Source organism: Gossypium hirsutum, chromosome A09 (genome assembly GCF_007990345.1).
Source record: "Gossypium hirsutum isolate 1008001.06 chromosome A09, Gossypium_hirsutum_v2.1, whole genome shotgun sequence".
In the NCBI taxonomy this organism is placed as follows: Eukaryota; Viridiplantae; Streptophyta; class Magnoliopsida; order Malvales; family Malvaceae; genus Gossypium; species Gossypium hirsutum.
The window spans coordinates 73,659,418-73,670,131 of NC_053432.1; the positions used below are offsets into that span (position 1 = coordinate 73,659,418).

Sequence of the window (10,714 nt, forward strand, 5' to 3'; positions counted from 1 at the left end):
AGCGGCGTTTTTTCCAAAAGCGCCGCTAAAACCTCAACCTATAGCGGCGTTTTTCCAAAAGCACCGCTAAAACCTCGACCTATAGCAGCGTTTTTCCAAAAGCGCCGCTATTGTTCAGTTTTTAGCGGTGTTTGGACCAAAAACGCCGCTATTACTCAGTTTTTAGGGCGTTTGGATCAAAAACGCCGCTCTTGCTCAGTTTTTTGCAGCGTTTTATTGCAAACGCCGCTAATGTATAATATTTGCGGTGTTTTTTGTTCAAACGCAACTAAAAACGCTGCTAAAGCCCTATTTTCCTGTAGTATATTGATTATATTGAAATCTAGCATTTGTTGCAGGTTACCAAGTTATACTAGTGTGGTAGAGGGATGGATTGTTACTGATTACATGGTGCCTACATGCTTTGCACTTCGCTGCCTTGGTGTGTTGTAGTTTGAGCTCTTATAAGTAATATGGTATGGTGTAGTTAACTGTGTATCCAAATCTATTTATTATAGTCCATCAGGCTACTGAATTAATGGAAAAGAGAAATGACAGTGAAATAATACAAGTCTCACGCTTAAATGGTTATGCATTGAATAAATGATACAAATGGTATTGAATTGTGGAATTTATACTCATGGTAATATATTGAATAATATATTACTCTGTTATACACTGAACTCACTTTGTTATTGTAAAATGTTATATCAGGCTTAATTGTATCATGTTATTAGATTGATATGCTTACAAAATAAGCAAAGTTTAATAGCATGATATGAGATGGCATGGTTGTACTTGTATATGAATTGAGTACTATGATCTTGTTGTACTAATGGACTAACCTATTGGTGATTTTATGAAGTGTGTATGTATGCATAAGGATGCCAAAGGAATGTCATGTTCTGTACAATTGTGTTTCACTTTCTTAAACTAGTTGAAATGTCAAGGTATGTTAAGTTATTTCCATATGAACTTACTAAACATTCAAAATGCTTACCTAGTTTTTTTTTCCTTTTTCTGTAGATTGTCAACTTGTGAAACGTGTCAGACAGATCAACTTGAAGACCATACTATCCCATCATCGTTTCGGTAGTTTTTTGTCCATTTTAATCTTGGTATTATGGCATGTATATAAGGTTATGTATGTACTTACTTTGGTTGGTAGTGCTAATTTGAGTCTTGATTAATGCTTAATCTTGATTAATGCTTAATCTTAGTTTGGTTGGTAGTGTTAATTTGATGGTCGTTCATGTACTACTTGAATGGAACATTTTGGTAGTATTTTGGCATGACTATGATGTTAGGATGATATGTTAATACAAGTATGAATGGTGAGAAAGTTACATATTAAAAATGACAAGTTTAAGGCTTGTATTGATGTATGAAAGTTGGTTAATTTGGAATTGGTATGTATTGTTGTGAACTTGTTCCAATAGATGGCATATTGATTTGTATGATGTTAGGGTTGTACAGTGAAAGTTTGAAGCATGTTTGGCGATGATTTTGAACAAGTTTCTAATGTGCTTCTAGGCACTAAATGCATAGGTTGAGGATTTGGGCATGAAAGGAACCAAAATAAGGGATTTTGACATATTTAGCATTAAGATATTGATACGTAAGATGAGGTATTGGTGTATTAAGTTTTCAGTCAAAATTTTGCAAAGTAGAATGCTAAAATGGTATCGATACCAAAAGAAAGTATCGGTACATAAAGGAAAGTATCAGTACTTCAAACCTAGTATTGATACTTTTTTTCTATTTAAATTGATTTTTTCGAAACATTGAAGCTTAAAATGGTATCTGTACCTAGCAAGGGTAACTTGATCTGGAAATTTGGAAAACCTTACAATTTGGTCCTATTTTGTGCTTAGGTCATTGAAAGAGATTTCGTAAGCTCGACTAAGATTTGAATTTGATTGTGTATCATAATATCTAGGTGTTTATGACGTGATTGAATATTTGAATGATTTATTTATGGTATACTTGATCTAATATTTTTAAAATGTTACAAAAAGGTCCCTAGTTGATATTGTGTTAGCTTTAAAGCATTCGTATGCTTGCATAAGACCCGAGAAAGAATGTTCATTGATATTGAATGTTGTATTATTGTTGATTGCATGATTGATGATGTAAAATGGTGATTTTATTGTGAATTTGTTAGTAGTTGCTCTAACAACGATTGTAGCATCCTGTAGTTTGAACTGGTGATTGCGCCGGGCAAAGGGTGTTACAACCCAAGTTTTCATAAACTTAAGATAAAAAAAAGTAAAAACTAAAAAACTAAAAAGACACAGTTTGTCACAAACTCGAGAAATATCCCTAGTGGGAGGAACTAAAGGGAAACCTTAGGCAAACCTTATTATTCTAAACTCCTTTTGCTAGAAAAATGAGATGGCCAACAAAGAACATAAGGTGGTGGAAGGAGGGGGGACGAGATGGATCAAGAGAACTAAGAAAAAAAGGTAGAGGAATAGATCATGAAAAAAGAGGGGGGATGAGTGCCGCTTGCGATGAGTCAATGCCAATGGCAATACCAAAGGCACAAATGTGACCTACATCAAGATGATTATCTTTCACAAATTCTCGTACATAAAATTATTTTTAACATGATCTAATGAGATTGATTATTTTCAACACTCAAATAAAAAAGTGAACTTCTACAAGAACTCCCTTTTATTTGATTGATTGGCACTATAAAATGGGTCACTTTAAAGTCATTCATCACAATATTCACAAATTAACGGGATCTAAAAATTTTCTACAAAATTCTCTAAAGAAATTTTGACAAACGTCATATACGTTCTAAAAAAAATCGTTTTTCAATCCAGTTCAACCGAAGAGAGAAGCCAAAATACATTTTTAAAGAAAGTAATATTTTGATCAAATTCAACTGAAGAAATAAGCACGAACCCATTTTCAAAATCTAATCTAGAAATCCTTAAAGTAGATTCAACCATCAAAAATCAAGTCTAAATAAATTTTAGATCGAAGCTCCATAAAAAATAAGAGTCTACTGAAAATTCTCTGTAATAAAAAAAATCCAAATGTTGTAACTATATATCAAAGTTAATAATAAAATTTGAATTCAAATTTTCAAATAAATTTTTGACTCAAATTTATAATGAAACTCATCCACTCTTTTCAAGAACTGATGTTGATGCATTCAAAACAACTTAAGAAAACAACCACAAAGGCGTAATTAACACTCTTCACCATTTCCCAATGAGAGAAGGACAACTCGTAACTAAAGCACTTAAGCAGAATTTAAATAAGAGAAAAGATTGTATGAAGCAAGGGCATTATGCCATCATGTATAATTTCTCAATTATTGAATGGCATTTCAACAATTTTTTCTATGTCATTGATACATAAATTTGATAATTTTTTTTAATTGAAACCTTAAACTTTGAACCCCAAATTCGAAACCCGAAACCCTGAACCTTAAACTAAAAGGTTGAATTCTGGGTTAAAGGTTCGAGGTTCGATTTCGGGTTAAAAAAATTATCAAAATTACATATCAATAACATGAATTTTTTTTGAAATATCATTAAATAATTGAAAAGAGATACAACATAAATGTAGCATTCTTGTTGCATTCAATCTTTCCTCGAGAAGAAATAGTAACTTTTAAGAAAAAACAGACACCGTAGTTTCAACAAATAGGAAAAAAGAAACAGAACAAAGCCCTCAATACAACGAATATCTGTTGCCATAAAATAAGAACTAAAGACCCCAAAGCTTTTAGAAACTAAGGGTGGGTTTGGATAGATGATTGGGTACGATGCGGTGTGTTTAGCTTATTTTTTGTCTCATGCTACGGTATCGCTACAGAATCTAATCTCACCGCTACCGCTATTTTTATACTAACTGCAAGTAAATACACCACCCATCCAAAATCACACTAAAACTCAAAACAAGATTGTAGAAACATTCCTATTATAAAAAGGAAAATAAAAGAAAAAACCTAATATTTAATACTTACTGTAGCGACGTAAAAATTTTAGCTTTGGTCGCTAATTGTGGCGATTTATTAAATATTTGAAAATCGACTTTTGGTTTTATAAAAAGAAGGAGTCGCCACCGATCCTTTTTCTAGGTGTGATCGGACACCTAATAAATCATTTTTAAAACAAAAAGAAGGCCGAGTTTAGGTTTACATTAAAATCTAGAGAAAAAGTAGGATTCGGGAGTCGGTTACGTGCGAGGAAGATATTAGCACCCTCGCGACGCCCAAAATTGGTATCTTGTAAAACACGTGTTGTCTTGATTTTCAAAAATACGAGTTTAATGTAAGATTTAATCGTGATCCGATTGAAACACAAGAATTTTCAATTTTTTTGAACTTTGAGAAGGATATACCGTCTTAACACGAGCCGACAAAATCCATCCAACATAGCGATGAAATTCAATGACTTAATGTTAAATCGGTACATTGCCTCGATTATTAAAATTAATTAAACAAGAATATGATTTTCGAGATAATGCAAAGCAAACTGATATGAAATAAAAATAAACAAGAGAGTCAAAAATATATTGAAGCAAAAAAAAATATGACAACAATATTAAAAGAAAATAATAATGGTGCATGCGAGATTAAATGTAATAATAGTATCAAATATGGGAAAACAATGAATACACATACATAAAAATGATATTAAGAACATGTACATCAAAACACATATATATAGGTGATAATAGTGTTAAAGATATATTATATATAACATTTGAATATATACTTGAGATAGTAAAAACATAACTTGTAATGTTAAAATATATACGTAATATTTACATATATATAAAATAAATATTGAAAAATACATACACATAAGAAATATATACACCAATACGTATAATAATATTATAAAAAAGAAAATAATACAAAATATTGAAATGAAATAATGAAAGCTATGTATACATATACATATATAATGAAATATATAATAGTATTAATAACAATAATAAGCATCATATAAAAAAAACATATATGAAATAGCATGAGAAATATACTCATGAATTAGTATATAAAACTAACTAATAGAGTATATACATATGATATATTAAAAAGTGTATGTACGCGATATATAAAAGAATGTATGCATGCAAATATATATACATAAGATGATATAGAAATATGTACATGGAATGAAAGATGTTTACATAATAGTACTAAATATAGGTACTAATATATATATATTACATACATAATATAGTTAAAATGAACATATACAACATATATTAGAAATATTAATAACAGAAAAATATATTATATACATATGCTAACGATGCTACATAAATATGTACCTATATGCATTAAAAAATCTATATATATAATGGACATGTACTAATAATGATAATAAGAGTAATAATAATATATACATGATATACACATAAATACAAGGTTTAAAAGGCATGTATATTCGTAATATATATAAAAAATACGTATATAATATAATATTAAAACATTTACATAATATGTATACACACATAATAAAAAAAACATACTAATATTAACAACAATACTAATATTACATAAAGATACACCTATATATATTAGAGATATATACATATATAATGAAATACATGAATAATACGATATTAAAAAATGTATACATGATATGTATAATAAAAATAATAATATACATAATGTAAGAATATAAGAGTATTAAAAATATAAATAAAAATAGTGAAGAAACGAGTAAAGATAATATACATAAGAATAAGAAAATATTATAATAAATACTAAAAAATATCTATATATATACATATATATGCATGTATAATGACGAAAAAAATAATAATAATAGTGAAAATTATAGATATAATAATAATAGAAATGATAATACCATATGAAAAGTATATATACATACACATATACTAAAATACATACTAACATTAATAATAAATATAATATTATAATACTAATAATGATAACATGAAATCAAAGCAACTAAAAAAGCACTATATATAAGTATATACATATGCATATGTAAGGAAAATATATACTTAATATATAAAAATAACAATATTAAGTATCAATAATATAATGATAATAGAGAAATTAAAATTACAAATTTTATTTGAGAGCAAAAACGACAAAAAAGGACGAAATTGATATCAAAATAGAATTTTTGGGGCGAAATTAGAAATAAAATAGGACACGGGGCCAAATTGCAACGCGCGCATGACTTAGAGGGACCAAGAGCACAATATTCCCAATTATTAAGACGCTGCGCAGTAGGAGGGGCCAATTTATAAAACAGATTAAATTTCAGGGCCAATTTATAAATAAATATAAACTACATTGTAGAACACTTAAAAAGCGGAAGGGTCATTCGCGAAATTAGACCTTTCCGCAAAAACACGCAGATCCTAGCCCCAATGGTCGGGTAATCGGATTACCCCCAAAACGACGCCGTTTTGGGCGCGTTTGGGGGTCTTTCAAAACGCCGCCGTTTTCTTATATTATAAAAGTAAAAAAAAATTTCTAAAAATTTCATTTTTCTTCTTGTTTCAGAAAAAAAAAGAAAGGGGCTCTCTCTCTTTTCTCTCTTGCTCCAAGACCTCTGGTCGCCGGGCCTGTCACTGTCCGCCGTGCCGGCCACCGTCGCCAAAGGTAATTTTTCTTCTTTTTTTTTTGTATTTACTATATATATTTAAGTAGATCGATAGATTCAAAAAAAAAATAAAAATAAAAGTAAAGGAATAAAAGAAAATAAGATCACCTCAAGTTTTCGGATTTTTGACTTTTGATTCTCTGGTTCGTGTTATACTCGTGTTCTTTTCTTATATTTTCTTTGATTCACTGCTTCCATGTGTGTATTGAAATTGTTTCTTTTCATTCCTTCCAGATCCGAACCCACAACCCTTTTTCCATTCGGCTTTTATAGCCTTATTTACAAGTTATTTTCTGTTATATCTGTCTTTTCGTTTCACTGGTTGCAGGTGCAAGTTGTTGGAGAGGTGGTGGAGACTTGACCGGTGGAGCAGCGCTGGTCAGATGGCAGAGGCAAGTGGGGAGTGGTTGCGGCTAGGGAGTAGGTTAGGGTTAGCTTTAGGGTTTCTTTTTCTTTTTCTAATTTGGGCTTCTATGTGGGGTTTGGGTATTAGGTTGGTATTGGGCCGACGGTGGATTAAATGGTTTAAGGGGTTTGGGTTGTAAAAGGGTTAAATGATATTGGGTTTGCTGTATTGGGCTATAAATGGGTAGTTAGGTTTAATTGTAATGCAATTGGGCTTTGTGGGTCAAATTGGATTATGGGTTAGTTGGTATATAGGTGGGTTATTTTGTATTCGGGCTTTGTGTGATGTGAACTGGCCCAAAATTAGCTTATAACACTTTTACTATAGGGTAAATTTTATTCTCATTACTCTAATTTTGAGGAACATTTTATTTAAATTATTTGAGTTCATTTATGTCTAAAAGTTTGAACGAATTTGATGATATGTCCCTTTTGTCTTTTCTTACGTTGGTCTTGAAGTGAAATTTCTTAAAAATCATACATAATTATTTAAGCTTAGTTTGAATTACCATTCTCAAATTTTGGATAAATTCATTAATATTTACAAATATTTATTCTTCAACCTATTTAAATTTATTTATATTATTTAAAAAAACATATTTATTTTTATTTAACATTTAAAAATTATATATCAATGCATTATGTATTTTTTTATTTTATTAAATTTCTAATAATAAACATCTTTTTAAAGAAAAATATCAACAACTTAACCTATATTTTAATATTTTTATTTAATTTTTGTATAATATAAATTACATAATATATATAATATATCTTATTATAAACTTAGAAATGAGCTTTAAATGTAACATTATTAAGAGAAACAAACATAAATCTTGAACATGAATTGTAAAAATAAACATGAAATATCCAAAAAATAAGCTGAGTTGAGATCGAGCACTAAATATTGGAACTTGAACCCAACTCACATTTTAAGCCGACTTAACCGAAACTCATTTTCAGGCCTAATAATTTTTTTTCAAACTTTCTTAAATTTCAGACAAATAGCACAACCCTTAAACAAAGTATAATATAAAGTATATATTCAATAAATTAAAATCAAACTAAAGGATTAATAATAATTTAAATTAGAAAGATAAAAATGCTAATAACGAGGATATGCAAGCATTCTTAGAACATTGATATAGTCAGTTTCTGCTTTGGCTAAAGACAATAACTTAAATTCTATAGAATGTTCTTCAACCACAATGAACTGTAATTGATATGAAAGGGGAACATTGTAATTGTAAATGTGGAAGGATAAACGCGATTTGTAGAGGGCCATAGTTGGCTCTCAGGCTTTAAACAACAGACATTTATAAGCCTCATATAGTCTATGGTTTAATTATTTCAGCAGTACCATTATTGTTCCCTGCATCCACGAGAATGCACTTCATAGCATCAACCAGCTCCTTCATTTGCTCCCTCGAATGCAATGGCGAAGGATAAACGCAAATGCAATCCAGCCATCCGTCGCGGATGGTGTCGAAAATGGCAATGGAAGGGGCGATGCCGTGACCGGAAGCGCACCCCATGTAGTCCTCTACACCAACTAGTTTTTGCTGGTCATTGGACTCATCGATCACGGTGTCTTCGAACACTGATATCAAAGAAATTCTTAAGGATGCAGAGGAAGTCAAGCCAGGGTTTGCCATGGCCCTGCACATCAAGAAATTCAAATCGGCCATGTCTGACAAGTGTTTGTTGCACTTCTTATAGTTCGCAAACGATGTGTATGTTTTCTTTGCCAAGTCCCACAGCTTCTCTCCTCCTTTGATGGCATGCGTGTTTAGAACAGCTGAGTGGTAAAATCCTACAAATTTTCAAGAGTTCCATTGAAGTAAATTACAAATCGAATGCAACTTGGGTGTTCGGTCTTTTGCTCCTAATAAAAAAAGTTGAGGAGCCTTATTGGTTTTCTATTAAACAAATATGGAAAAAGAACCCAAGTACTTGGTATAGGGTCAGCTATGAATTGTCATGTGATGGATTCTCCAGAAACATATAGCAAGGCCAATCTCCAACATAATTATCTATTTCAGGACAAACTTAATAATTGAAGTCCAAGTCTAAACTAGCTTTGATGATATAAATGATGACATAAGATTTCGGTTTTGACAACTCATTTGAATAGGAAGAGTTTCAAGACATTTTTTGGCAATTTGAACTTTGCTTACCGAAATTGAGATTGGAGAGAGGAGGTTGAAGGATGGAGCGGCAATCTGTGAGTGTTACAACTCCATACTTCTTTTTTTGATGATCTGAACAGCATTTAGAATTGTGTGCAGCAATCAGCCCAGCTGCTCCTAATGCACCACACAACTTAATCCCTCTTGCCTTGCAACCCTGAAAATAAGGCCTTCTTTACAAGGCAGCAAATGTTGGGAAATTTTTGTTAACTTTTAAATTACTTACAGTCAAGATCCTCTCGGTGTCATCAGGGTTGATCAGCAACTTCACTACTTTGGTAGATCTGGAAGACTTTGCATCTTTGAACTTTAAATTTGTGAGCCTGAAAGAATTAACAGAGTAGCCAAGCATGTCGATTCCTCGTGCCAAAACATTTTTCTTGGTTTTCCCCTTAGGAATAAGATCTTCGATCGCCAAACTAACCTCTCCTTTTTTCATCATGGTTTCCTTTTCTTCCCTCTGCGGCGTCGTTTCCTCTTCTTCCCTACCTATTAACGTTAGCAACTCTCGCAGCAATGACACTGCTGTAGTCCTGTCACATGCGGCGGCATGCAGGCGGAGCACTACCACCCACTTTGCACCAGGCAAGGCGTAAACACTGGCGAGTAACACATCATTTTTGGTGCTAAATGAAGGGCTACTCGGCTTATGAGAAGCAAGCCAAGAATTTTGGTTAAGTTCGTGTTCAAGAATCAAATGAAGGAGTGTAACGTTCTGGGTTTCTTGGCCGTAAAGATTTTCGAGGATGTTGGAAGTTGCGGAATGGTTAAAGGAGTTGATTTGAATGAAAGGCGAAGGAGACGTAACGAAGGAGAAAGTGTTGGAAGCAGGGTTGTAATGGAGCCTAGACCTAAGAATGGGGTGGGAATTCTGTAGCTTGTGGAGCGCACTACGGAGGCGTGAAAGGTCGGGGTTTTTGGAAATAAGGAGGGCCAAGACAGCAATGCCAGTGCCATCCAGCACCGCACGGCACCAGCTGTTCTCGGTTCCGCCAACAACTCGGCTACTGGGATGGAGCATTGTGGAGTTGAGAATTGGGGTTGACATGTCATAATGATAAAGTAATGGCAACAGGGGATGAGAGCCAAACCACAGCTTCGTGTGCTTGGTTTCGGTGAGCTTTGAAGTGGGGATATAGAGAGAGAGGAGAGCGATGAAAGAAATAAAAAATAAATGATTTTAAAACATGTTTTTAATAAAATACTATCACAAGCGAAAAGGAATGATATATAAGATCAGATAAAAATTTGGAGACAGTGTTGATAGAATAGTCATTGTGTTAACATTTTCATAAGCACAAAAGAAATAAAAATAAACCATTTTTATGAGCCTATACCATTTCCCTTTTTGTTTTCGTTGGAATTAATTTCTAGAAATGGTTAATCCGAATTAAATAATCAACCAAACTATGCTCAAAAAATTTTAATATTCCAATCGAGTTTTGGTAAGATTTTTTTAGTCCAAGTCGAATACATTATATTATAAAAATTATATTAATTATATATATTAAATAATAATTTTAT

General features: G+C 31.9%; 1 protein-coding gene and 1 long non-coding RNA gene across 2 annotated transcripts; one reads left to right on the forward strand and one right to left on the reverse strand.

The window, feature by feature from the left end:
- Nucleotides 1–6,089: 6,089 nt before the first annotated feature.
- On the forward strand, nt 6,090–7,378 carry LOC107896353 (uncharacterized). The gene is made up of 2 exons (XR_001683704.2): nt 6,090–6,595; nt 6,925–7,378. It is a non-coding gene; the product is annotated as an uncharacterized lncRNA (long non-coding RNA).
- A 726-nt stretch (nt 7,379–8,104) lies between these two features.
- Nucleotides 8,105–10,377, reverse strand: LOC107896344 (uncharacterized). The gene is made up of 3 exons (XM_016821499.2): nt 9,417–10,377; nt 9,179–9,347; nt 8,105–8,814 (listed from the first exon to the last, which is right to left on the reverse strand). Exons 1-3 carry the CDS (start codon nt 10,236–10,238, stop codon nt 8,336–8,338), a joined length of 1,470 nt encoding a protein of 489 aa, XP_016676988.2. The 5' UTR covers nt 10,239–10,377; the 3' UTR covers nt 8,105–8,335.
- Between the last annotated feature and the right edge of the window lie 337 nt (nt 10,378–10,714).